Source organism: Chiloscyllium plagiosum, unplaced genomic scaffold, assembly GCF_037043375.1.
Source record: "Chiloscyllium plagiosum isolate Xiang-an unplaced genomic scaffold, Cpla_swu_hap1 HiC_scaffold_22, whole genome shotgun sequence".
Taxonomy (NCBI): Eukaryota; Metazoa; Chordata; class Chondrichthyes; order Orectolobiformes; family Hemiscylliidae; genus Chiloscyllium; species Chiloscyllium plagiosum.
Window position 1 is genome coordinate 66461931 of NW_028270160.1, and position 23248 is coordinate 66485178.

Below are 23248 nucleotides of genomic sequence, written 5' to 3' on the forward strand. Positions count from 1 at the left end.
TTTAGATTAGATTAGATTAGATTACTTACAGTGTGGAAACAGGCCCTTTGGCCCAACAAGTCCACACCGACCCGCCGAAGCGTAACCCACCCAGACCCATTCCCCTACATTTACCCCTTCACCTAACACTACAGGCAATTTAGCATGGCCAATTCACCTGACCTGCACATTCTTTTTGGACTGTGGGAGGAAACCAGAGCACCCAGAGGAAACCCACGCAGACACGGAGAGAATGTGCAAACTCCACACAGTCGCCTGAGGCAGGAATTGAACCCGGGTCTCTGGCGCTGTGAGGCAGCAGTGCTAACCACTGTACCACCGTGCTCTTAAATATCAAGGGGTAATGGTTTGATTTTTTCTTGGAGTAGATCATGATGTGTTTGACAACAATGTGCCAATCACACAATACTTATTAAAATATTGAAATAAACACATTTATCCAGATATTTCAATTATGTTACAATGGATTTGGCTGATGGCAATCCTCTTTAAAACTACACTTTTACTGGCCAATTTTTCTGGCTAAGATACCAGGTCTGGCTTGTCCCAACAGCATCCATTAGAGATAACCAGGGGGAAATTGACTCAGCACAAGAGCACTTTGGTAGAACAACACACACTCAACATTTTAAAAGACATTCAGCAGTTAAATTGTTTAAATGTCTGAAAGCAACTTTGCCAGTGACTGAGGAACAATAAGTATATAAAGGTAAGTAAGTGACTTTACTTTTGGGCTAGGATTCCCCGGCTCAGGTCCCATCTGCTCCTGTGGTCTATTGAAATGTATCTAAAACAAGTTAGTCTTGTATTCAATAGGCCTGGGTCTTTAAAAATACACAAAAATCAAACTTTAATATTTGACTAAGGTTCTCGTAATATCCCTGCCTCTGGGCCAGGAAGCCTGGGATCCATTCCAACCTGTTCCAGGGGTTTGTCATAATGCTCCAAACAGGTTGATTAGAAATATCAATAAGCTATGGGAGGGAGCAGGAGGACTAGAGTACCTGATGTCTAAGAGAGTAGGGTGCCAGTGGGTGAGAAGTCCATGATGGTTGGTAAGCGTATTCATGCTTTTGTGTAGCAGAAGGATTGTTTGTTCAGATAAGGTCCAAGGGATGGTCATGGGAGAGGTGGGGTAAGGTGTTGAAACCAGCAGGGTGGGGTTGAGAGGATTTTGTCACGGTCAGGTCTGTGGGGGTGTGCATTGGATCTGTCTGCGTAGGTTTGGGTCAGAAGATGCCAAAAGGTTAGGGTGGGATGAAGGGAGGTTGGTCGTGTGTTGGAATTCAGTTCAATAGTTACGATTGTTCAATTAGTTTTATATAGTCTAACATTTCCGAGGTAGCCACTAAATTTAAGTGAGTCAGAACCTCCAAATTTTTTCCCGATAAGGGGCTTTTCTGGAGAGTCCCAAACATGTGGAACTTGACTATTGGAAGTTTCTATTTCCCAGTCCTTGGAGTCAGCTGTATTAGGGATTCCACATGAATCCCAATGCACAACTTCAATTTACACTGCTGTAACCACTCTTTGGAGAATATCTGGTTCACTAAAGCCAAGCCACCTGGTAGTGGTGACAATATGATTAACACCACAATTAACAGTGTTTTAGAGTCCTTGCTAAAGTTTCATTGTTTTTATTTTATTCTTTTATCAATTTTGGTTTGGAGCTGTGAATTTGGAGTTGCGAGCTAAAGATGGCTTTTGGAATATTTACACCATCCTTGTAAATCCTTTCTAAACCCTTTCAAGTTTAACAACATCCTTCTTATAGTCGGGAGGCCAGAACTGAACAGAATGTTCTAGCAGTGGCCTCACCAATTATGTTTAAACAGATTGCAGAAGTTGCCTATTAATAAGTTCAGTACCTGTACTGCAGTGCCTCAGGTACAGCACTGCCTCTCTGCAACACTGCCCTGACACAGTACTGTCTCACAAAAGCACTGTCTCATTATAATGCATCATTCATGTTCATTATTGAACCTGTGGAGTGGATCTTGAAGGTTCAAGCACCTCATCAAGAGATGGAATGCTGATAGCTGAGACCAGGTAAGCAGAGGAAGCACAACAAACCTTTGTTTAGTTAAATCACTAACATGGTGGTGGTGTAACTTTGCACTATTGACCTGGAGATTAAAAGTCTGGTAGTGACATACCATTTCCTGTGGGAAGTTTACAAACGTAGGTGGGAAGCATTTTGACTGTGGCACTGCTTTGGGTCTCTTGTTTTAATCCACGTTCCATATCCAATCTCATCTTGTCCATTATGTTGAGCAGTTGGTCTCGATTGAGTCTGAATGGTGCGAGGGTCTTGTCTATGTAATTACGTTGGTAAACGAGCCTCTGAGCTACTGCAGTCACCATGGCAGCCCCTTTCCCAGTGCCATCCTCAGCCAGCTGGAATCGCACATCACAGTCAGTAAGCAGGCTTCGAACTAGCTTATGGAAAGTCTTTGCATACCTGTCATAGAGTGTCAAAGTGTTACAACCCAATGTTAAAGTACGGGGCCTGAAAATTTCATTTTGAGCATTTAAGAAAGTACATTTATTCCTCAATGATTCATCAGCTATAGACACTCTGTTGACTGCAATTGAGACAGGCAGGATAAGCAATGTAATATATAATTTGAGGAAACGTAAACTTCCAATTTGCAATAAACATTAAAATAATATAATATTATCTAAATGTGAGACCACAGAATGCTTTAGTACAGAGAGATCTGCAAAGCAAGTGCTCCCAACTGTAGAAAGGTTTCAGATCTAGTTCGGCGAATGGAGACTATGGCACATCCATGAGTCTGTGATCAGGTTTAGAGATTTGGTCACACTGTACTCCAAGGGACTGAAGAAAATATGGGAATGGGTGACCAGTCGAAGAGGTCATGCAGGAGTCCTCTGGGGTATGCTTATCCAGATTGGTTTTCCATTTTGAAAGCTGATAAGAGTGCTGGTTTCTGAAAGGAGTGTAGTCAGAGCCAAGTTTCTGGCACCATAAGCAGTCTGACTATGTATGAAGGGAGGAAAAAGAAAGCAAGAATGTGATTGGCAGGAGAACAGACAGGTGTTTCCATGGATACAGCCAAGAGTCTAGGATATTGTGTTGTCTCCCTGAATCCAGAGTCAAAGTATCATTATGCTTGGCTGCAGGGCAACCTGAAAGGGGAGGGTGATAAGACAGAAGTTATAGCACACATTATTACCAATGATATAGAAGAAATCTGGAAGTTAGGTAGTAGATTAAAAAACAAAAAAAAGTTTAAAATGAAAAGGAAATTAAAATTTCAAAGGTTGTAATCTCTGGATCACAATCAGTGCCAAGTGCCAGTGGGTACAGGAAGAGGAGAATAGGGCAGATGAATGCATGGCTGAGCTGACCTTGGAGCAACTTGTGTGGGACAGTTCACAGAACAGGAACAGATAAACGCACAGTTTTTAACATGTAATCTTGCTGTAAAGTGGGTTTTTTCTTGATTATATGTTTTATTGAAATCTGTCTCTTGATTAAATTAAAAAAAAACCATAAGTACTAAGTTAGCCTGGAGCACTGTATCTAAAGCAAAAATATGGTGCTATTTTCTAGGTCTGTAGATTGTGAAGGAGCAAAGATGGCCTTCAGTAGAGTGCTATGCTCCTCCTGTTGTATGTGGGAATTTGGAAAGAGTTTCCATGTTACTGATGATTATGTCTGCAGCAAGTGTCTTTGGTTGTGAATCTATCAGATCACATGGATCAGTTGCAGCGGCAGTTAGAGGCAATGAGGAATTTACAGGAGCTAGGGGGTGTGATGAATGGCAATTATAGGAAGGGAGAAAAATCATAGATACAGTCAGGTAGATGGGTTACCTCCAGGAAAGGTAGGAGGGGTAGGCAGGAGTGTTCTGTGGCTATCCCCATCTCAAACAAGTATGCTGTTTTGGAAAATGTAGGGGGTGATGGTCTCTCAGAGGAATTTAGCATGAACAGCCAAAGTTTGTGCGAAGATTTGTAGCTCAGGTGCTCGTTGTTGTGGTTCTGTTCGCCGAGCTGGAAGTTTTTGTTGCAAACGTTTCGTCCCCTGGCTAGGCGACATCATCAGTGCTTGGGAGCCTCCTGCGAAGCGCTTCTTTGATGTTTCTTCCAGTGTTTATAGTGGTCTGTCCCTGCCGCTTCCGGTTGTCAGTTTCAGCTGTCCGCTGTAGTGGTTGGTATATTGGGTCCAGGTCGATGTGTTTGTTGATGGAGTTTGTGGATGAATGCCATGCCTCTAGGAATTCCCTGGCTGTTCTCTGTCTGGCTTGCCCTATGATAGTAGTGTTGTCCCAGTCGAATTCATGTTGCTTGTTGTCTGCGTGTGTGGCTACTAAGGATAGCTGGTCGTGTCGTTTCGTGGCTAGTTGATGTTCATGTATGCGGATTGTTAGCTGTCTTCCTGTTTGTCCTATATAGTGTTTTGTGCAGTCCTTGCATGGGATTTTGTACACTACATTCGTTTTGCTCATGTTGGGTATCGGGTCCTTTGTTCTGGTGAGTTGTTGTCTGAGCGTGGCTGTTGGTTTGTGTGCCGTTATGAGTCCTAGGGGTCGCAGTAGTCTGGCTGTCAGTTCCGAGATGTTCCTGATGTATGGTAGTGTGGCTAGTCCTTTTGGTTGTGGCATGTCCTCGTTCTGTGGTCTTTCTCTTAGGCATCTGTTGATGAAGTTGCGCGGGTATCTGTTTTTGGCGAATACCTTGTATAGGTGTTCCTCTTTCTCTTTTTGCAGTTCTGGTGTACTGCAGTGTGTTGTGGCCCTTCTGAATAGTGTCCTGATGCAGCTACGAAACGACACGACCAGCTATCCTTAGTAGCCACACACGCAGACAACAAGCAACATGAATTCGACTGGGACAACACTACTATCATAGGGCAAGCAAGACAGAGAACAGCCAGGGAATTCCTCGAGGCATGGCATTCATCCACAAACTCCATCAACAAACACATCGACCTGGACCCAATATACCAACCACTACAGCGGACAGCTGAAACTGACAACCGGAAGTGGCAGGGACAGACCACTATAAACACCGGAGGAAACATCAAAGAAGCGCTTCGCAGGAGGCTCCCAAGCACTGATGATGTCGTCTAGCCAGGGGAAGAAACGTTTGCAACAAAAATTTCCAGCTCGGCGAACAGAACCACAACAATGAACAGCCAAGTTTGGCTCTAATGAAATGAGGAGTACGTTGGGTTCCAAGCTATCGATTGTGATAGGGGACTCTCCAGTCAGAGGCACGGACAGACGTTTCTGCGGTCGGCAGCGAGAAATCAGAATGGTTGCTGCCTCCCTGGTGCCAGGATCAAGGATATCTCAGAGAGGGTGCAGAATGTTTTCAAAGAGGAGAGGGACCAGCAGGAGGTCATGGTACAAATTGGAACTAACGACAGGGGAAGGGAGAAGGACGAGATTCTGAGTGGAGAATATAGCAAGTTAGGCAGGTAGTTAAAAAGAAAGTCCTTGAGAGTAGTAATATCTGGATTACTCCTGATCTGCGAGCTAGTGAGGGTAGGAATAGGAGGTTAGAGGAGATGAATGCGTGGCTGAGGAGCTGGTGCATGGGAGAAGGGTTCACGTTTTTGGATCATTGGAATCTCTTCTGGGGTGGAAGTGACATGTATAAGAAGAATGGATTGCACCTGAATTGGAAGGGGACTAATATACTGGCAGGGAGATTTGCTAAAGCTACTTGGGAGGATTTAAACTAGTAAAGTGGGCGTGGGGGTGGGGGGGGAGACCCTGGGAATTAGTGAGGTAAGAGATCAATTTGAGACTAGTACAATTGGAAAAGGGAGCAAGTCAAACAGTCAGGGAAGGCAGGAACAAAGCAGAGAACAAGGTTGGACTGATAAATTAAACTGTGTTTACTTCAGTGCAAGAAGCCTAACAGGGGAGGCAGATGAACTCAGGTCATAGCTAGGAGCATGGGGCTGGGATATCTTAACAATTACAGAAACATGGCTCACAGATGGTCAGGACTGGCAACTTAATTTTCTAGGATACAAATGCAACAGAAAGGATAGAAAGGGGGGCAAGAGAAGAGGGGAAGTGACTTTTTTTTTTATAAGGGATAGCATTACAGCTGTACTTAGGGAAGATATTCCTGGGAATACATCCAGGGAGGTTATTTGGGTGGAACTGAGAAATAAGAAAGGGGTGATCCCCTTATTGGAATTGTATTATAGACCCCATAGCAGTCAGCAGGAAATTGAGAAACAAATTTGTAAGGTGATTTCAGTTATCTGTAAGAATAACAGGGTGGCTCTGTTGGGGGATTTTAACTTTCCAAACATAGTCTGAGATTGCAATAGTGTTAAGGGTTTAGATGGAGAGGAATTTGTTAAGTGATTCAGTATGTGGATGTACCGACGAGAAGGTGCAAAACCTGACCTATTAGAGAGTCATAGAGATGTACAGCATGGAAACAGATCCTTCAGTCCAACCTGTCCATGCCGACCAGATATCCCAACCCAATCTAGTCCCACCTGCCAGCGCCTGGCCCATATCCCTCCAAATCCTTCCTATTCATATATCCATGCAAATACCTCTTAAATGTTGCAATTGTACCAGCCTCCACCACATCCTCTGGCAGCTCATTCCATACACGTACTTGAGAAATAAAGCAGGGCAGGTGACTGAAGTGTCAGTGGGGGAGAACTTTGGGGCCAGTGACCATAATTCTATTAGTTTTAAAATAGCGATGGAAAAGGATAGACCAGATCTAAAAGTTGAAGTTCTAAATTGGAGAAAGGCCAATTTTGACGGTATTAGGCAAGAACATTCAAAAGCTGATTGGGGGCAGATGTTTGCAGGTAAAGGGACGGCTGGAAAATGGGAAGCCTTCAGAAATTAGATAAGGAGACTCCAGAGACAGTATATTCCTGTTCGGGTGAAAGTAAATGCTGGTAGGTATAGGGAATTCTGGATGACTAGAGAAATTTAAAGTTTGGTTAAGAAGAAGGAAGCATATGTAAGGTATAGACAGGATAGATCGAGTGAATCCTTAAAGGCACTAGGAGTATACTTAAGAGGGAAATCAGGAGGGCAAAAAGGGGACATGAGATAGCTTTGGCAAATAGGATTAAGGGGAATCCAAAGGGTTTTAAAAATGCATTAAGATCAAATGGGTAACTAGGGAGAGAATAGGACCCCTCAAAGATCAGTAAGGCAGTCTATGTGTGGAGCCACAGGATATGGGGAAAGAGACAAAATGAGTATTTTGCATCAGTGTTTACTGTGAAAAAGGACATGGAAGATATAGAAGGTGGAGAAAAATCTTTATATTACAGAGGAGGAGGTGCTGATCTCTTGAAACGAATAAAAGTGAATAAATCTCCAGGACCTGATGAGGTGTACCCTCGAACTCTGTGGGAAACTAGGGAAGTGATTGCTAGGCCCTTTGCTGAGATATTTGCATCATCGATAGTCACAGGTGAGGTGTCGGAAGACTGGAGGTCGGCTAACATGGTACCACCATTTAAGGAAGGTAGTAAAGAAAAGCCAGGGCCCTATAGACCGGTGAGCCTGAAGTCGGTGGTCGGCAAGTTGTTGGACGGAATCCTGAGGGACAGGATTTACATGTATTTGGAAAGGAAAGGACTAATTAGGGATAGTGAACATGGATTTGTGTGTGGGAAATCGTGTGTCACGAACTTGATTGAATTTTTTGAAGAAGTAACAAAGAGGATTGATGAGGGCAGTGTGGTAGACGTATGGGCTTTAGAAAGGCATTCGACAAAGTTCCCCATGGGAGACTGGTTAGCAAAGTTAGATCTCATGGAATACAGGGAGAACTCGCTGTTTGGATATAGAACTGGCTCTAAGGTAGAAGACAGAGGGTGGTGGTGGAGGGTGGTTTTTCAGACTGGAGGTCTGTGACCAGTGGAGTGCCACAAGGATCAGTGCTGGGTCCACTACTTTTCATCATTTATACAAATGATTTGGATGTGAACATAGGAGGTACAGTTAGTAAGCTTGCAGATGACACCAAAATTGGAGGTGTGGTGGACATCAAAGAAGGTTATCTCAGAGTACAATGAGATCTTGATCAGACGGGCCAATGGGCTGAGGAGTGGTAGATGGAGTTTAATTTAGATAAATGCGAGGAAAAGCAAATCAAAGCAGGACTTATACACTTAATGGTAAGGTCCTGGGGAATGTTGCTGAACAAAGAGACCTTGGAGTGTAGGTTCATAGTTCCTTGAAAGTAGTGTCGCAGGTAGATAGGATAGTGAAGAAGGTGTTTGGTATGCTTTCCTTTATTGGTCAGAGCATTGATTATTGTAGTTGGGAGGTCATGTTGCGGCTGTACAGGATATTGGTTCACCGACTTCTGCAATATTGCATTCAATTCTGGTTCCCTTCCTACCAAAAGGATGTTGTGAAACTTGAAAGGGTTCAGAAAAGGATGTTGCCAGGGTTAGGGGATTTGAGCTATAGGGAGAGGCTGAATAGGTTAGGGCTGTTTTCCCTGAGGGGTGACCTTATACAAAAGGTTTATAATACCATGATGGGCATGGATAGGATTAATTAATCATGTCTTTTCTTTGGGGTGGGGGAGTCTAGAACTAGAGGGCATAGGTTTAGGGTGAGAGAGGAAAGATATAAAAGGGACCTAAGGGGCAACTTTTTCACACAGAGGATGGTTCGTGTATGCAATGAGCTGCCAGAGGAAGTAGTGGAGGCTGGTACAATTACAAAATTTAAAAGGCATCTCAATGGGTTTATGAATAGCAAAGGTTTAGAGGGATATGGGCAAGTGCTGGCAAATAGGACATGATTAGGTTTGGATATCTGGTCGGCATGGACGAGTTGGACCAAAGAGTCTGTCTCCGTGCTGTACATCTCAATGACTTTATGACTCTAAGAGCCCTTGGTGGCCATAATATCATAGAATCCCTAAAGTGTGGAAGCAGGCTATTCAGCCCATTGAGTTAACATCGATCCTCTAAAGAGAACCTCATCCCCTCTACCCTATCGTTGTAACCCTGCATTTCCCATGACCAATCCATCTAGCCTACACATCCCTACAGGTAATTCAGCATGTCCAATCTACCTAACGAGTAATCCAGAGATTATATGCTTAAAGGTTGTATTTATTACTTTAGCTCATAACTTCTCAAATTCTTTCAGCAGAACCTCCTTTCAGGTACCATCAATGTCCCTGGTACCAATGTGAATGATGACAACTCATCTCTTATTCCAAGTTCCTTTCCAGTCCTATAGAGATGCTCTTAACTTGGCACCACACAGACAACAAGGCCTTTGGACTCGTACTCATGGCCGTAGATAACACTATCTATGTAAGTAATTACATTGCATCCTACCAATACCACAATCCTCTTTCCTCCCCCAACTTGAATATCTCAATGTGCCCTGGTGCCGTGGCCAATTCACTGATCCTCCCTGCAGTCCCCACTCTTGGCCACACAGCTTGCAGGATCATTTTAGCTGTTTGACATTTGCAAGGGCAAATGCTATCCCTGGCTTTCACACCTGCCTCTTCTATCGTTTCATCCTTTTGATCTTGATCACAGATCTCTAATTTGAGGGGCAACATCCTGGAGCAAATTGCCAAAGCAACTTACACGTAACAACGTAACTTTTAAGAAAACTTTGTGGGTGGGTTTGATGGTGTTATTAGAAGGAATTTCGTTCAGCAAGGGGAAAGGACACAATGTTAGTACAATAGGAACGCAGCATACTTTAGTGAAGTAATCAAGGCAGAGAGAGTTGAGTAATGTTGAATTTTAAGGGAATAAAACAAGGATGACCTCTAGTGCTAGGAGTATTATAAGTATATCAGATGAGTTAACGGCTTGGATTGACACATGGAATTCTGATACTGTTGCTTTGGAATTCAAGGGAACCATCACATTGCTGGGAATGTTTAATAGTCCCCCAAACAGTCAATGGTGAATAGAGGAGCAACTATGAGATGTGTACAGGTAATACTAATAGGGTGATTATATTAAAAGTTTTGAATTTCTTCAACATTAATTGGGATACAGTTTAGTTGGGGCAGATTTCTTGTAATTATTCCGAATAACATTTTACATCAATATAGAAGCCCCAACAAGTTGGCGAGGCCCAATATAATCCCTATAGAACAAAGTATATGAAGAACACACCCAGAGAACCTTTGATGTCTCGGAATCTTTAGGACTGGATAATCATAGAATCATACAGTACAGAAAAGGCCCTTTAGTCAATTGAGTCTGTACTACCACCAAAAATACACTACTACCTACACTGGACCCATTTTGCTGTATAAGGCCCATTGTCTTGAATGTTATAATACTTCAAGTATTCATCCAAGTACTTTTTAAAGGTTGTGAGGTTACCTGCCTCAGCTACCCCCCCAGACAGTGCATTCCAGACTCCAACCACCTTCTGGATGAGGTAATTTTTCTTAAATCCCAACTAAACCTGGGTGTGGCATGGTGGCTCATAGTGCCAGGGACCCGGGTTCGATTCCAGCCTGTGGTGACTATCTATGTGGAGTTTACACGTTCTCCCCATAACTGCATGGGTTTCCTCTGGGTGCTCCAGTTTCCTCGCACAACCCAAAGATGTGTAGGTTAGGTGACTTGGCCATGCTAAATTGTCCATAGTGTTCAGGGATGTGTAGGTTAGATGCATTAGTAAATGTAGGGGAATAGGTCTGGGTAGGGTTACTCTTTGGAGGGTCGGTGTGGACTTGTTGGGCCGAAGGGTCTGTTTCTATACTGTAGGGATTCCAAACTTCATACCTTTCACTTTAAAAGTGTGCTCCCTTGTTCTTGACCCTTCACCCTATCCATGCCCCTCAATTTTGGACACCTCTATCAGGTCTTCCTTCAACCTTCTCCGAAGAAAACCCAAGCTTATCCAGCCTCTCTTCATAGCTGAAATGTTCAATCCCAGACAATATCCTAGTGAATCTCTTCTGCATCCATTCCAATAGAATCATATCCTTCCTTTCGTGCAGTGACCAGAACTGCACACAGTACTCTAGCTGTGGCGTAACCAAAGTCCGTACAGCTCCAACATAACTTTCCTGCTGTTATAAACTATACCTTGACTGGTAAAGGCAAACATCCTGTGTGCCTTCTTAACTACCCTATTAACCTGTCCTGCCATTTTCATTGATCTGTGGACAAGCACCCCAAGATCCCTTTGTTCCTCTGAGCTTCCTTGTGTCCTGCCATTCATTGAGTACTCCCTTCCTTGTTAGTTCTTGCAAAATGCATCACCTCACATTTATTAGGATTAAACACAAACTGCCACTGATCTGCCCATCTGACCAATCTTGCTATCTTCCTCTAACTTGAGACCTTCCCTCTCACTACTAACCTTACAACCTTCAAAAAGTACTTGGGTAAGCACTTGAAACATCATGATATTCAAGACTATGGGCTAAGTGCTATAAAGTGGGATTAGTATAGTTAGTCCAGTGAAAGCCCAATGACTCTTGACTCTATCTCGGGATGTCCTGGTACATAAGTCATAAAAAAAGTTTATACGAGACAAGGACTGGGAGGTAACTGGCAGTTGTTGCAAGGAGGATGGAGTATAAAAGAATGGAAGTGTTGTTGCACAGGGTATTGATGAGATCACTGGGAGAAAGTGAGGACTGCTGATGCTAGACATCAGAGTCAAAACGTATGGTGCTGGAAAAGCACAGCCATTCAGGCAGCATCCGAGAAGCAGGAGCATAAGTTCTAATCAGGTGGGGGAGGGCAAGGGGGCTGAGAGATAAATGGGAGGAGGGTGGGGCTGAGGAGAAGGTAGCTAGGAATGCAATAGGTGGATGAAGGTGGGGGTGATGATGATAGGTTGGAGTGGTCTGCAGAGGCCATTCCCTCTGTGACTCCCTCATTAGGTCCACACTGCCCCACCCCCAACAACCCACCTTCCAGTCCCAGCACCTTCCCTTACCACCGCAAAAGGTGTAATACCTGTGCCCACACCTCCCCCCTCACTTCCATTGAAGACCCCAAAGGATCCTTCCTGGCAGAGATTTTCCTGCACCTTCAAACACATCTATTGTGTCTGTTGCTCTCCATGTGGTCTCCTCTACATTGGGAAGACAGGACACTTGCGGAATGTTTCAGAGAACATTCTCTGGGACACACCTTACAAACAACCCCACTGCCCTGTGGCCAAACAGTTCAACTCCCCCTCCCACTCCGCAAGTCCTGGGCCTCCTCCACCGCCGAATCCTAGCTACCTGACACCTGGAAGAACACCTCATCGTCCGCCTTGGGACCCTGCAATCACACAGAATCAATGTCAATTTCACCAGTTTCCTCATCACCCCTCCTCCAACCTTATCCCAGATCCAACCTTCCAACACGACACCAGTCCATCTTCCTTCCCACTTATCCCACTCCACACTTCACTCCGACCTATCACCATCATCACCCCCCCACCTTCATCCACCTATCGCATTCCCAGCTACCTTTGCCCCAGCCCTAAACCCCCCCATTTGTCAGTGCCCTTGGTCCCTCCCCCTCCACATTCCTGATGAACAGCTTATGCTCGAAAGATTGACTCTCCTGCTCCCTGGATGCTGCCTGACCAGTTGTGCTTTTCCAGGGCCGTACTTTTTGACATTGATGAGATCACACCTAGAGTATTGGTTTGTACTTGTCCTCTCGATTCGGTACTCTAGTTGCTTTCTTTAAAGAATATTAATTGTGATCAGGACCTTTTCCCACTCCAATTCTTCCCACAACAATCCTAAGTCCCTACCTTCTTTCTTCTCTACACATTTGATGATTAGATGATTGATGAGGGCGGGGCAGTGGATGTTGTCCACACGGGCTTTGGTAAGGCCTTTGACAAGGTCCATCTTGGCAGGCTGATACAAAAGGTGAGGACACATGGGATCTGTGGTCAGCTAATGGGAATGTAGAACTGACATGATCATAGAAGACAGACAGTAACAGTAGAAGGGGATTTTTCAGACTGGAGATCTGTGACCAGTGCTGTTCTGCAGGATCAGTGCCAAGAACTTTGTTGTTTGGAATGCAGATAGTGAGGAGGATTGCCAAAGGATACAGCAGGAAATTGATAGGCTGGAGATTTGGACTGAGAAATGGCAGATGGATTTTAAACCAGATTAATGTGAGGTAACGTTTTTTGGAAGGTGTAATGCAGGAGGGATGTATACAGTAAATGGCAGAACCCTTAATAGCATTAACATACAGAGGTGTTTAGGCTTATAGGTCCATAGTTCCCTGAAAGTGGTAACACAAGAGGAGAAGGTCAAGAAGGTGCATGACATCAACTGGGGCACAGAGAATAAAAATTGGTAAGTCATGTTGCAGGTGTACAGAACTTTAGTTAGGCCAGGTTTGGAGTATTGCATGCAGCACTAGTCACCACTTGACCAAAAGGATGTGCACGCTTTTGGAGAAGGTTCAGAAAACATTTACCAGGATATCAGCTATGATAAGAGATTGGATAAACTTAGTTTGTTTTCACTTGAACATCAGAGGCTGAGGGGCAACCTGATAGAAGTTTACAAAATGATAAGAGGTATGGATAGAATAGATAGTCAGAGTTTATTTCAGGGTAGAAACGTCTATTACTAGGAGTCAGACGGTTAAGGTAAAAGGGGTAAAGTTTAAAAGAGACGTGAGAGGTGGGCTTTTTACACAGAGGATGGTAAGTGTCTGGAATTCACTGCCAGAGGAGGTAGTAGAAACAGATATAATAGCAACGTTTAAGAGGCATTCTGACAGATACATGAATAGGCAGGGAATAGAAGTATGTTGACTACATAGAGGCAAAATGTTTTTAGTTTAGAAGGGAATCATGTGACCGCACAGGCTTGGTGGGTTAAAGGGTCCTTTTAGTGCTGTACAGTTCTTTGTTCTTGTTCTAGTTTTTTTTTGTATTTGTTGGTGTCTTTTCCTGCTCTACCTATAATAGTGGTATCCCTCCATTCACTTGCTCCTTTGGCACATATGTGACTTGTGCCAACAAATATCCTTATCCTGTTCTTCAGTATCACTGTAGCTGTAGTCAGCCATTCCCTTATGTGTCATAACCTGCTCCTTGTAAATGTCCACATGTATGCAGTGTGCATTTCAGACTCTGTAAATATACAATCAGAGTCAATATAATGTATATATATATGTACCCTGGATTAAAATTTATATCTGATGGCCTCAAACAATACTCACCATGTTTCTCTAAAACCTTAGGCTTGATAAATGCCCTTTTCCTTGTATGCAAGGCATTCAGGGACTCAGAAAAAGTGGAGCAAATTGTATTTCTTTCCCAAGCCAGGGAGACCAGTGTCACATCTTTCACAGATCAATATTGATATGTTGAACAAGTTATCATAGAATCCTTACAGTGTGAAAACAGCCCTTCGGCCCAACAAGTCCACACCAACCCTGCGAACATATTCCACCCAAACCCATTCCCCTACCCTATTATTCTACATTTACCCCCAAGTAACATATCCCTAAACAAAATATTTCTAGAGGTTCACAAAGGTTTTATTGTGATCTATAGTTGAGCACAAATATGACTTCCCATTTTCCCTTTAGTATCCTTTCCCATGCCAGAAATCAAACCCCAACTCAGCAAGAACCCAATTCTTTCTTCTCATATAAGAACCTAGCTCTTATTTTTAATACAGAAAATCAACCTGGTCAGAAGTGTTTTACACAGCTGTGGAGCAAGTAAGCCATGGAGCTGGGCCTCCTTCACAAAGGTAGAGACACTTGCAATCTGTCAGAAGACCCCAAACTTCTAGCTCTTTTTTCCACAGAAATACTCAGGTTGAAGACAAAATGTATGTTTTGAAAGAATTATGGATCAGAAAAACATATCTGCATTTATTTACATACAGGCACAGCACAGAAAACACCTGCGCTTCAACTGGTGTCAGAATAATCTGCAACGTGGAGATAGCATCTCATTCAGAGTCCATCACTGCCTCAGAGTGTAGGGAATCATCAGCTTCTTCCCTCAATTACTGTACTCTCTTCAGTTGTACGGTCTGGAACGCGATGGCTTTGATCAAATCTGTTTCTGATCTCCAGCCTGGAATCTATTTCTCTGCTGACCAAAAGCAAGTGCTGTTTTAGGCTTTCCGATATCCATCGGATTTTTCCAAGAATACTTGCAGCAAATTTATTTGGGCTATTTTCAGACCTGTTGTTGATATTTTATTCATTTACAGCATTTAGTTTTTTTTTAAGGTCTCACCAGCCTTCTCTCCACCTGTGACTTAGGACGATACAAGTCAGGACCGTGAGGTGATTTCCTTCTGTTTCACTCTCTGCTTGTCCTCCTAAGAATTTCAGGTAGAATTTCAGAACTGAAGACAGGTGATAATCCTCCTTAGAATACTGAAGCAGTAGGGTACTGAGAGATGCGTTACTCCAAAGAGCTTCATCCTTCTCTTCCACCTTTTTTGACATACGGTTATGGAGTCATACAGAAACAGATCCTTCACTCTAACACGTCCATCCTGACCAGATATCCTAAATTAATCTAGTCCCATTTGTCAGTATTTGGCCCATATCCTTCTAAACCTTTCCTATTCATGGACCTGTTCAGATACCTTTTAAATGGTATAATTATACCAGCCTCCCCCACTTCCTCTGGCAGCTCATTCCATACACTCATCACCCTCTGCGTGAAAAAGTTGTCCTTAGGGACCCTTTTGTATCTTTGCCCTCTCACCCTAAATCTATGCCCTCTAGTTTTAGACTCCCTTACTTGGAAAAAGACCGTGGCTATTCACCCTGGTAAGGCCCCACATCATTTTATAAACCTCTGTAAGGTCACCCCTCAGCCTCTGACGCTCCAGGGAAAACAGCCCCAGCCTATTTAGCCTCTCCCTTTGGCTCAAACCCTCCAAACCTGGCAACATCATTGTAAATCTTTTCTGTTACCTTTCAAGTTTCACAATGCCTTTCCTATAGCAGGAAGACCAGAAGTAAATGCAGTATTCCAAAAATGGTCCAACCACTAGCAGCAAATTATATTCAAACTCATGGCAACTATATTGCAACCACATACCATTGTCTCCACTCTAGTTCAGTAGAGACTGCAGGGGAGTATGCAAGGAGCAAGGTATATCTAAAAATGAGGTGCTAATCTAGTGAAGCTACAATATAGGGTTCCTTGCATGCCAAGCGGCGTAAGCAGCAAGTGATGCATAGAGCCAAATGATTCCACAACCAACAGATCAGAAGACTCTGAAATCCTGCCACATTCAGTCTTGAATCGTGTTGCACAATTAAACAATCCACAGGGCATCTTCTCATCCTGGAATTTCTTACTAGAATGCTAATAATGAAAGATACTTTCCCGGTACGCTGCAATTCCTGGATGTTGGACAGGGTGAGAATGGTAATCTCCCTGGTCACTGACTCCATTCTCCAGCTTATACATGCATCTGTCTCCAACTTTTCTTCATACTCAGCTGTTAAGAAATGTTCATTGTTCTTCTCTCCTCTTCTGGCCATGTTTCTCTCACTATCCTATAATCGTAAACTAAAATAAAGTGCTGGAGAAAATCAGCAGGAGTTGCAGTTGAACTTGCAGTTCTGAAGAAGGGTCGCTGGACTGAAAACATTAACTCTGTTTTTGCTCTACAGATGCTGCCAGACCGACTGAATTTTTCCATCACTTTGCATTTGCAGTTCTTTGTTTGATTATCACAGTCACCGTTTGCTGGGTCAGTCGATATCTCAATGTGCTTCACACACAAATGGGACTTCATCCAAAACTTGGAGGTGGGGTTATGTAGTAGTTCCTTACTTTTTCTTGGTTGTGTTGTACTGGACACCCATTCCAATATGCTTCTCACAACCATCGCACCAATTTTATATGCACCTCAAACCCGTGGTGAGGAATCACTGGGAGAATTTCTGTTGCCTTTCCTGAGAGGGTGACTATTCCTATACTTGTTGTGGGATTCATGTGGGCAATAATTATACACAGCTTTCTGTTCCCTGTGGTTTATGTTTTGGACTTCCTGCTACTCACTGTCAAATTCCTCTTCAATCCAAGACTCAGGGCCACAGGCTTCTGCACAGAAATGCCTTTGTCCTCTTTATTTCCAGAAGTGCTTTTATGCACCACTGAACACTTCTTTCTCCCACCGTCAGACCACTCATCTTACCTTTCTCCCTCATCCTCCACCACAAAACCACTCATGTTTCTGATTCAATTACAAATTGACATGCAAATCCCATCCTGGTAGTGAGGGAGAGAGGGAGGGCACTGAATCAAAATGGAGTTGGAAGAGGAGATAACGCACTGTATCCCCTACGGTGCCTATCTCTCCCTAAAGATATTGAGAGCATTGGTGGATATTGTGTGTGCCAGCTTTTTTTTTAATCTTACATCAACCTGTTCAGATGTATCTAGTGCAAGGTGGGATGTGAACCTGGGTATTGTGAGTCACAACACCCACCCCCTGAGAATTCAGCATCCTTTTTATATTTAGAAGTGCTCTTACATTTAGCCATTAGCCACCACCAGTAAATCATTCTTTTTCTTCAATTGATCAATTTACGCAAAATGCCCATTAAGGGAAATGTAGATGATGGAACTCAACTCTTTTTTAATATATCCAGAAGTGCTGCTGCACACGTTTTTAGCCACTTCAGCATGGTACTTTTGTTCCTATTAAATACTACCAGTAAATCACCTGCATTTCCAGTTGATTCATTTATGTGAAAAGCCCATTAAGGGTGATTTAAACAATCAAAGGTGAGAAGGGTTGGGGGCAGGGATATGGGTGGGGAAGAGAAGCATTGGGGGGGTTGGGGAGGGGTAAGTACCGTTTCTCCCATCACCGTGCAACGTGACCTTTTTTTCTCTATCTATTAAACACCACATTAAAACACTGTGGATATTCAAATGTAAATATTGTTCAGGGCAATGCTGACCATCAAAATGTGAGGGGAAGGTAGAGAAAGCAGGAAGGAGGTAAATCAAAACGGAATTGGAAGGGAAAATAAAGCATTCCACGCCCTACGGTGCTTATCTTTCTCTAAAGGTATCAAGAATATTACGTACATTACGTGCTCCATCTCCAAGGCATGAATGCAGGAAACCCAACACTTTTTTATTGTTCTTTTTTTCTTTCCAAAAGTTTATCGTTCACAACTGAACTGCTTTCCCATGACCAAATCACCATTCAATTTTTAAACTATTAATCATCACCAGGAAGTCATTTATGTCGCCACTTAGACATTTACATGCGAAGCTCATTACGGGCAATGCAAACCATCAAAGTCAGGAATGGGTAGGGAGAGCTGGAAGGGGCAAATAACCCAGCTTTTAAATTCAAAGATCAATTAAGATCACTTGCTCACAGTCAACTCTGGAGCTATTCTGGTTTACCATAATGGGACCTTCATTTCTTGTCCTGACAGTAAAGTGTTAATGTTAGCAGATGCGTGATCTGGAGGGCCAGGTGAATGTTTTAGGAACTCAGATTCAAATCCTACCACATTTTAATAAATCTGGAATAGGAACCTAGTCTCAGTAGTGATGACAATGAAGCTATCATTGATTGTTGTAAAAGTATGCCCATCTCACTCACTAATGTCCTTCGGAGAAGAAAATCTGCATCCTTGTCTGGCCTACATATGACTCCAGACACATAGCAATGTGGGTGACTCTTAAATATCTCTGCAATGTCCTAGCAAGCCGTCAGTTCAGAGGCAGTTAGGGATAGGCAACTGATTCTGGTCTTGCTATTGGCTTTCTTTGGATCTTATTATTTGGAGAATCCTCAGTAACATTTTAACTAATCAACTCTACACACCTTTGACGTGCATCTGTACCACAGCACAAGTGAACATATTTGCAATTAGAACATTCACTATTGGGTTCAAGCTTCTTGTGACTAGTACACATCCTTCTGCCTGATCAGTATTGCCCTGTTCTCTTCTGTGTTTTGTATCCTTGTTATTCTGTTTCCGACAACTCATTGCACGATGGTATATTGAGTCACATGTAAACCATCAGTTGAGCATTCCCCAGGCATTCCTAGGATTCATTCTTATCTGAAAACAAAACAAAGAACTGCGGATTCTGGAGATCTGAAATAAAAACACAAATAGTTGGCAAAACTTGCAGATTTGGCAGCATCTGTGGGGAAAAGGCACAGTTAACATTTCAAATCTGGTGACCCTTCTTTTATTCTGCCAGGCCTGCTGAGTTTCACCAGCAATTTCTGTTTGTATTTCATTCTTATCTTGTTCTTCTCCACTTCCTGTCATACCTGCCAAAGGTGTCTGCAACCTTTCTCCAGCAATTTCTGTTTTTGTTTCTCTAACCTAACCCACTTTGATCAGGTTCTTTCTTTCATATTGATGCTTGTTCCCTTTTCTGGAAGTTCTCAAAATGCTGCTCCCATTGAGTCCCTTTTGTGTGCTTTTGCTCAATGCCCCTTTTGTGCCATGAAGACCATTGGGAATGAATGTTTTCATAGAATCGGAGAATCCTTGCAGTGTGCAAACAGGCCTTTTGGCCCAACAAATCCACACCGACCCTCTGAAGAGTAACCCACCCAAACCCATTCCCCTACTACTCTACATTTGCCCTGACTAATACACCTAACCTACACTTCCCTGAACACTATGGGTAATTTAGGATGGCTAATTCACCTAACATGCACAACTTTGGATTGTGGGAGGAAACTGGAACACACGGAAGGAAACCCACGCAGACACGGGGAGAATGTGCAAACTCCACACAGGCAGTCGGCCGAGGCTGGAATTGAACCTTGGTCCCTGGCACTGTCTGAGGACTTTTTCTTTGTTAAGGCTTCCACATCTGGTCTAATCCATCAAATTAAAGGCAAACACTAGCTTAGGAAAGTCCAAGTAGATTTTTTTCAAAATTACATGTAGGCCATTAAATTCAATTATATATTATCTTAAAGAATATCCACCTAAGTGTCTAAAGTTATCCAAGTCTGACTATGCCTCATTTAAAAAGTGACCCTCATAGAATCCTGACAGCATAGAAACAGGTCCTTTGGCTCATCAAGTCCACACTGACTCTCCGAAGAGCAATGCACCCAACCCCACTCCCCTATCTTATTATCCTATATTAAACCCTGACTAATGCACCTAACCTACACATCCCTGAACACTATGGGCAACTTAGCATGGCCAATTCACCTAGCCAGCACATCCTTCGTATAAATTTTGTCCATAATATTTATACAAAATTCCCAAGTCCTTCTTCAGTGTTCAATTGCTGACCCTCTAACTCAGAAAATACTTTACATCTAACCTTGCTTCTAATAGGAAGACACAGTGTCATAGTCATACCTTGCTTTTGTTTTGGTAACAACATAACCCAAAACTAAATATCCACTTTTCTTTCCAAAGATTGTATGGTCCAGCTTTACAAAACATTGGTGGGAAATCACATCTGACACCTTGCATTTGATTATTGCCGTTTTAACTCAAACTAACTCCAAACTTCTGTCTCTAACTTTAGGCAATCATCCTCTGTTACTATTGTTAATAAATACCAAACCCGTTTGGTGAGATTAAAATCAAGATCCACATATATCTTTTCTGCTGCTGAGAGTGTTTATTGACCTCCTCAGTCTTGTCCCTCTCATTCCACACAAGTGTTTCCCTAATTGGATGAGCTCAGAGAATTAATAGCCACTACCAGTTTCTCTTGCTTGTAAATAAAGACATTAACAAATTTAATAATGTGATTAACCAGAATATAGCCCAGCAAATATATTCCAGGGAACTGTAACCCAGAGAACCGCACCCCATTAAACTGTCTCCCAAGGAGGTATATTTCAGGGCACTGCAACCTATGGAACTGTATACAAGGGGACTTAATCCCATGGTATTGTACTCAGGGAACTGTACCCCAAGAAACCATATCCCAGCTAGCATTGGCACCTTCAGCAACATAGTGATCAAGAAAAGTAAAACTGCTATGAAGCAACATTGAGACAAAGATTTTGGATGTATGTTACTTACTGCATATTTTTTCTGTACAGTGTCCCAGTAACACCCACTGTTGTTCGAAGCCGCTTCATTTTCTTATTATTTTTGATATGTTGCAGAATAACAGCTAGAGTGGCTGAACAGAGTGTGGCTGAACGAAGTGAGACAATTTTGCAAATTTGTCTAACAGCAATGCCATCTTCTTCAGAGGGCTCCAGTCCCAGATTCCTTAGCATGTCCATTGTACTTTTTAGACCTGTATTGTAACTGACAAAATTGACACAGAAATAATGAAATATTGGTATCGATTGTGTGAAAATAGTGAATCCGACAAGGATTCCTCACAAGCATGCTATCAGCTCCCAGGACAATCACCTGATGAACTATAACCTGGTGTTGTGTGATTTTTAACTTTGTACACCCCAGTCCAACACTGGTGTCTTCACTGGAGACTATTTCCCAGGGCAGAAATGGCTAACACATGGGGTCATAGTTTTAAGCTGGTTGGAGGAAAGTGTAGAGGGGATGTCAGAGGCGGGTTCTTTACACAGAGAGTTGTGAGAGCATGGAATGCGTTGCCAGCAGCAGTTGTGGAAGCAAGGTCATTGGGGACATTTAAGAGACTGCTGGACATGCATATAGTCACAGAAATTTGAGGGTGCATACATGAAGATCAATGGTCGGCACAACATCGTGGGCTGAAGGGCCTGTTCTGTGCTGTACTGTTCTATGTTCTATGTTCTAAATCATCAGCTCCCCAAACACCTTACCTTTCATCTCCAAATGACATGACTGTGGGAGACTTAATTCTGCTCATCATCTCCATTGTCTTGTTGAATGCCACAGTGAAAATGACAGGGCATGACAGTAACACAGTGCAGACATCCCACAGACAGAAAAAAGACAATTTATTCCCATTACACACCATACTTTCACCTGTTATGTTACAAAATTCAGTTCATGAGTAGATAATTAGCTGTGAAAGAAAATCTGGCAGATAGAGTTTAATGTGAGAAAATGTGAAGTTGCTCACTTTGTAGGAAGAAGACAAAACACAGTATTACTGAAATGATGATTACAATTACAATATTCCAAAATTCAAGTTTATGAGTCACAAGAAGTTAGTATGCAGTACAGCATATAATGAAGAACATTAAGAGATGTTTTCCTTTATTATGAGAGGAATTAAATATAAAAGTAAGGATGGTAATGTTTCACTTTTACAGTCATCAGTGAGACCACATCTCAAATACTATGTGCAGTTTGGGCTCTATATTTAAGTATGAGGTAAATGCGATAGGAGTGAGTTAGAGCGGTTTTATTAGGTTGATATCTGCAATGAATGGGTTGTCTTATGGACAAGCTAGGCGACCTTCTGCTAGAGTTCAGAAGAATGAGGGATGATTCTACTGAAGTGTACAAGATCCTGAATGGTGTTGATAAGGTAAATATGGAGAGGTGAGGTGAGTTCAGAATTAGGGGGCACTGTTTTAAAATAGGGGCCAACATATTAAGCCAGAGAAGATAGATATTTTCTCTCAGAGGACTGTGTGACATGGAACTCTCTGACTGAGAAGGCAGTGGACGTGAGATGATTAAATATTTCTTATTAATTTAGAGAAGTTAGAAGTGATATCTTGGGGACAGTCCACATCTTAGTAGTCAAGGTCTTGGACGTATTCGAATGGATGAAGGTGGATAAATCTCCTGTTCCTTACCAGATATATTCAAGAATACTGCGAGAGGCTAGAGAAGAAATTGCAGAGATCCTGACTGATATTTTTGCATCATCGTTAGCCAAGGAAGACAGGAGGGTAGCAAGTGTTGTGTCCTTGTTCAAGAAGGACCACAAAGAAAAAGCTGGGAACTATAAACCAGTAAGCTTAACATCTGTGATAGGTCAGCTACTTGAGAAGATTCTGAGAGATAAGATATACATGCACTTGGAAAGACAGGGTTTGATTAGGAGTAGTCAGCATGGCTTTGTGCATGGGAGATCATGCCTCACCATTGTTAGAGTTCTTTGATGAAGTGACCAGGAAGATTGATGAGGGCAGGGCAGTAGTCTATATGGATTTCAGTAAGGCCTTTGATAAGGTTCATCACGGGAGGTTTCTCTGGAAGGTTCGATCACATGGAATCCACAGGGAGCTGACAATTGGAACAAAATTGGCTTGATGGTAGGAAGCAGGTAATAGTGGAAGGATGCTTGTCGGACTGGGGGCCTGTGACTAGTGGAGTGCCTCAAGATCAGTGCTAAGCCCATTGCTGTTTGTTAGCTAT

General features: G+C 42.8%; 1 protein-coding gene and 1 pseudogene across 1 annotated transcript in view; both read right to left on the bottom strand.

Annotated features, from left to right (window-relative positions):
• LOC122544108 (hexokinase-1-like) overlaps positions 1-23248 on the bottom strand; it is a 261171-nt gene that overhangs the window by 173553 nt on the left and 64370 nt on the right. Inside the window, exons 8-9 of the mRNA XM_087999152.1 lie at positions 20999-21232; positions 2157-2461 (exon numbers count right to left, since the gene is read on the bottom strand). Coding sequence (XP_087855278.1) covers positions 2157-2461; positions 20999-21232 — 539 coding nt within the window. The remainder of the gene's footprint in view (positions 1-2156; positions 2462-20998; positions 21233-23248) is intronic.
• Positions 14929-16489, bottom strand: LOC148146023 (putative splicing factor YJU2B; annotated as a pseudogene).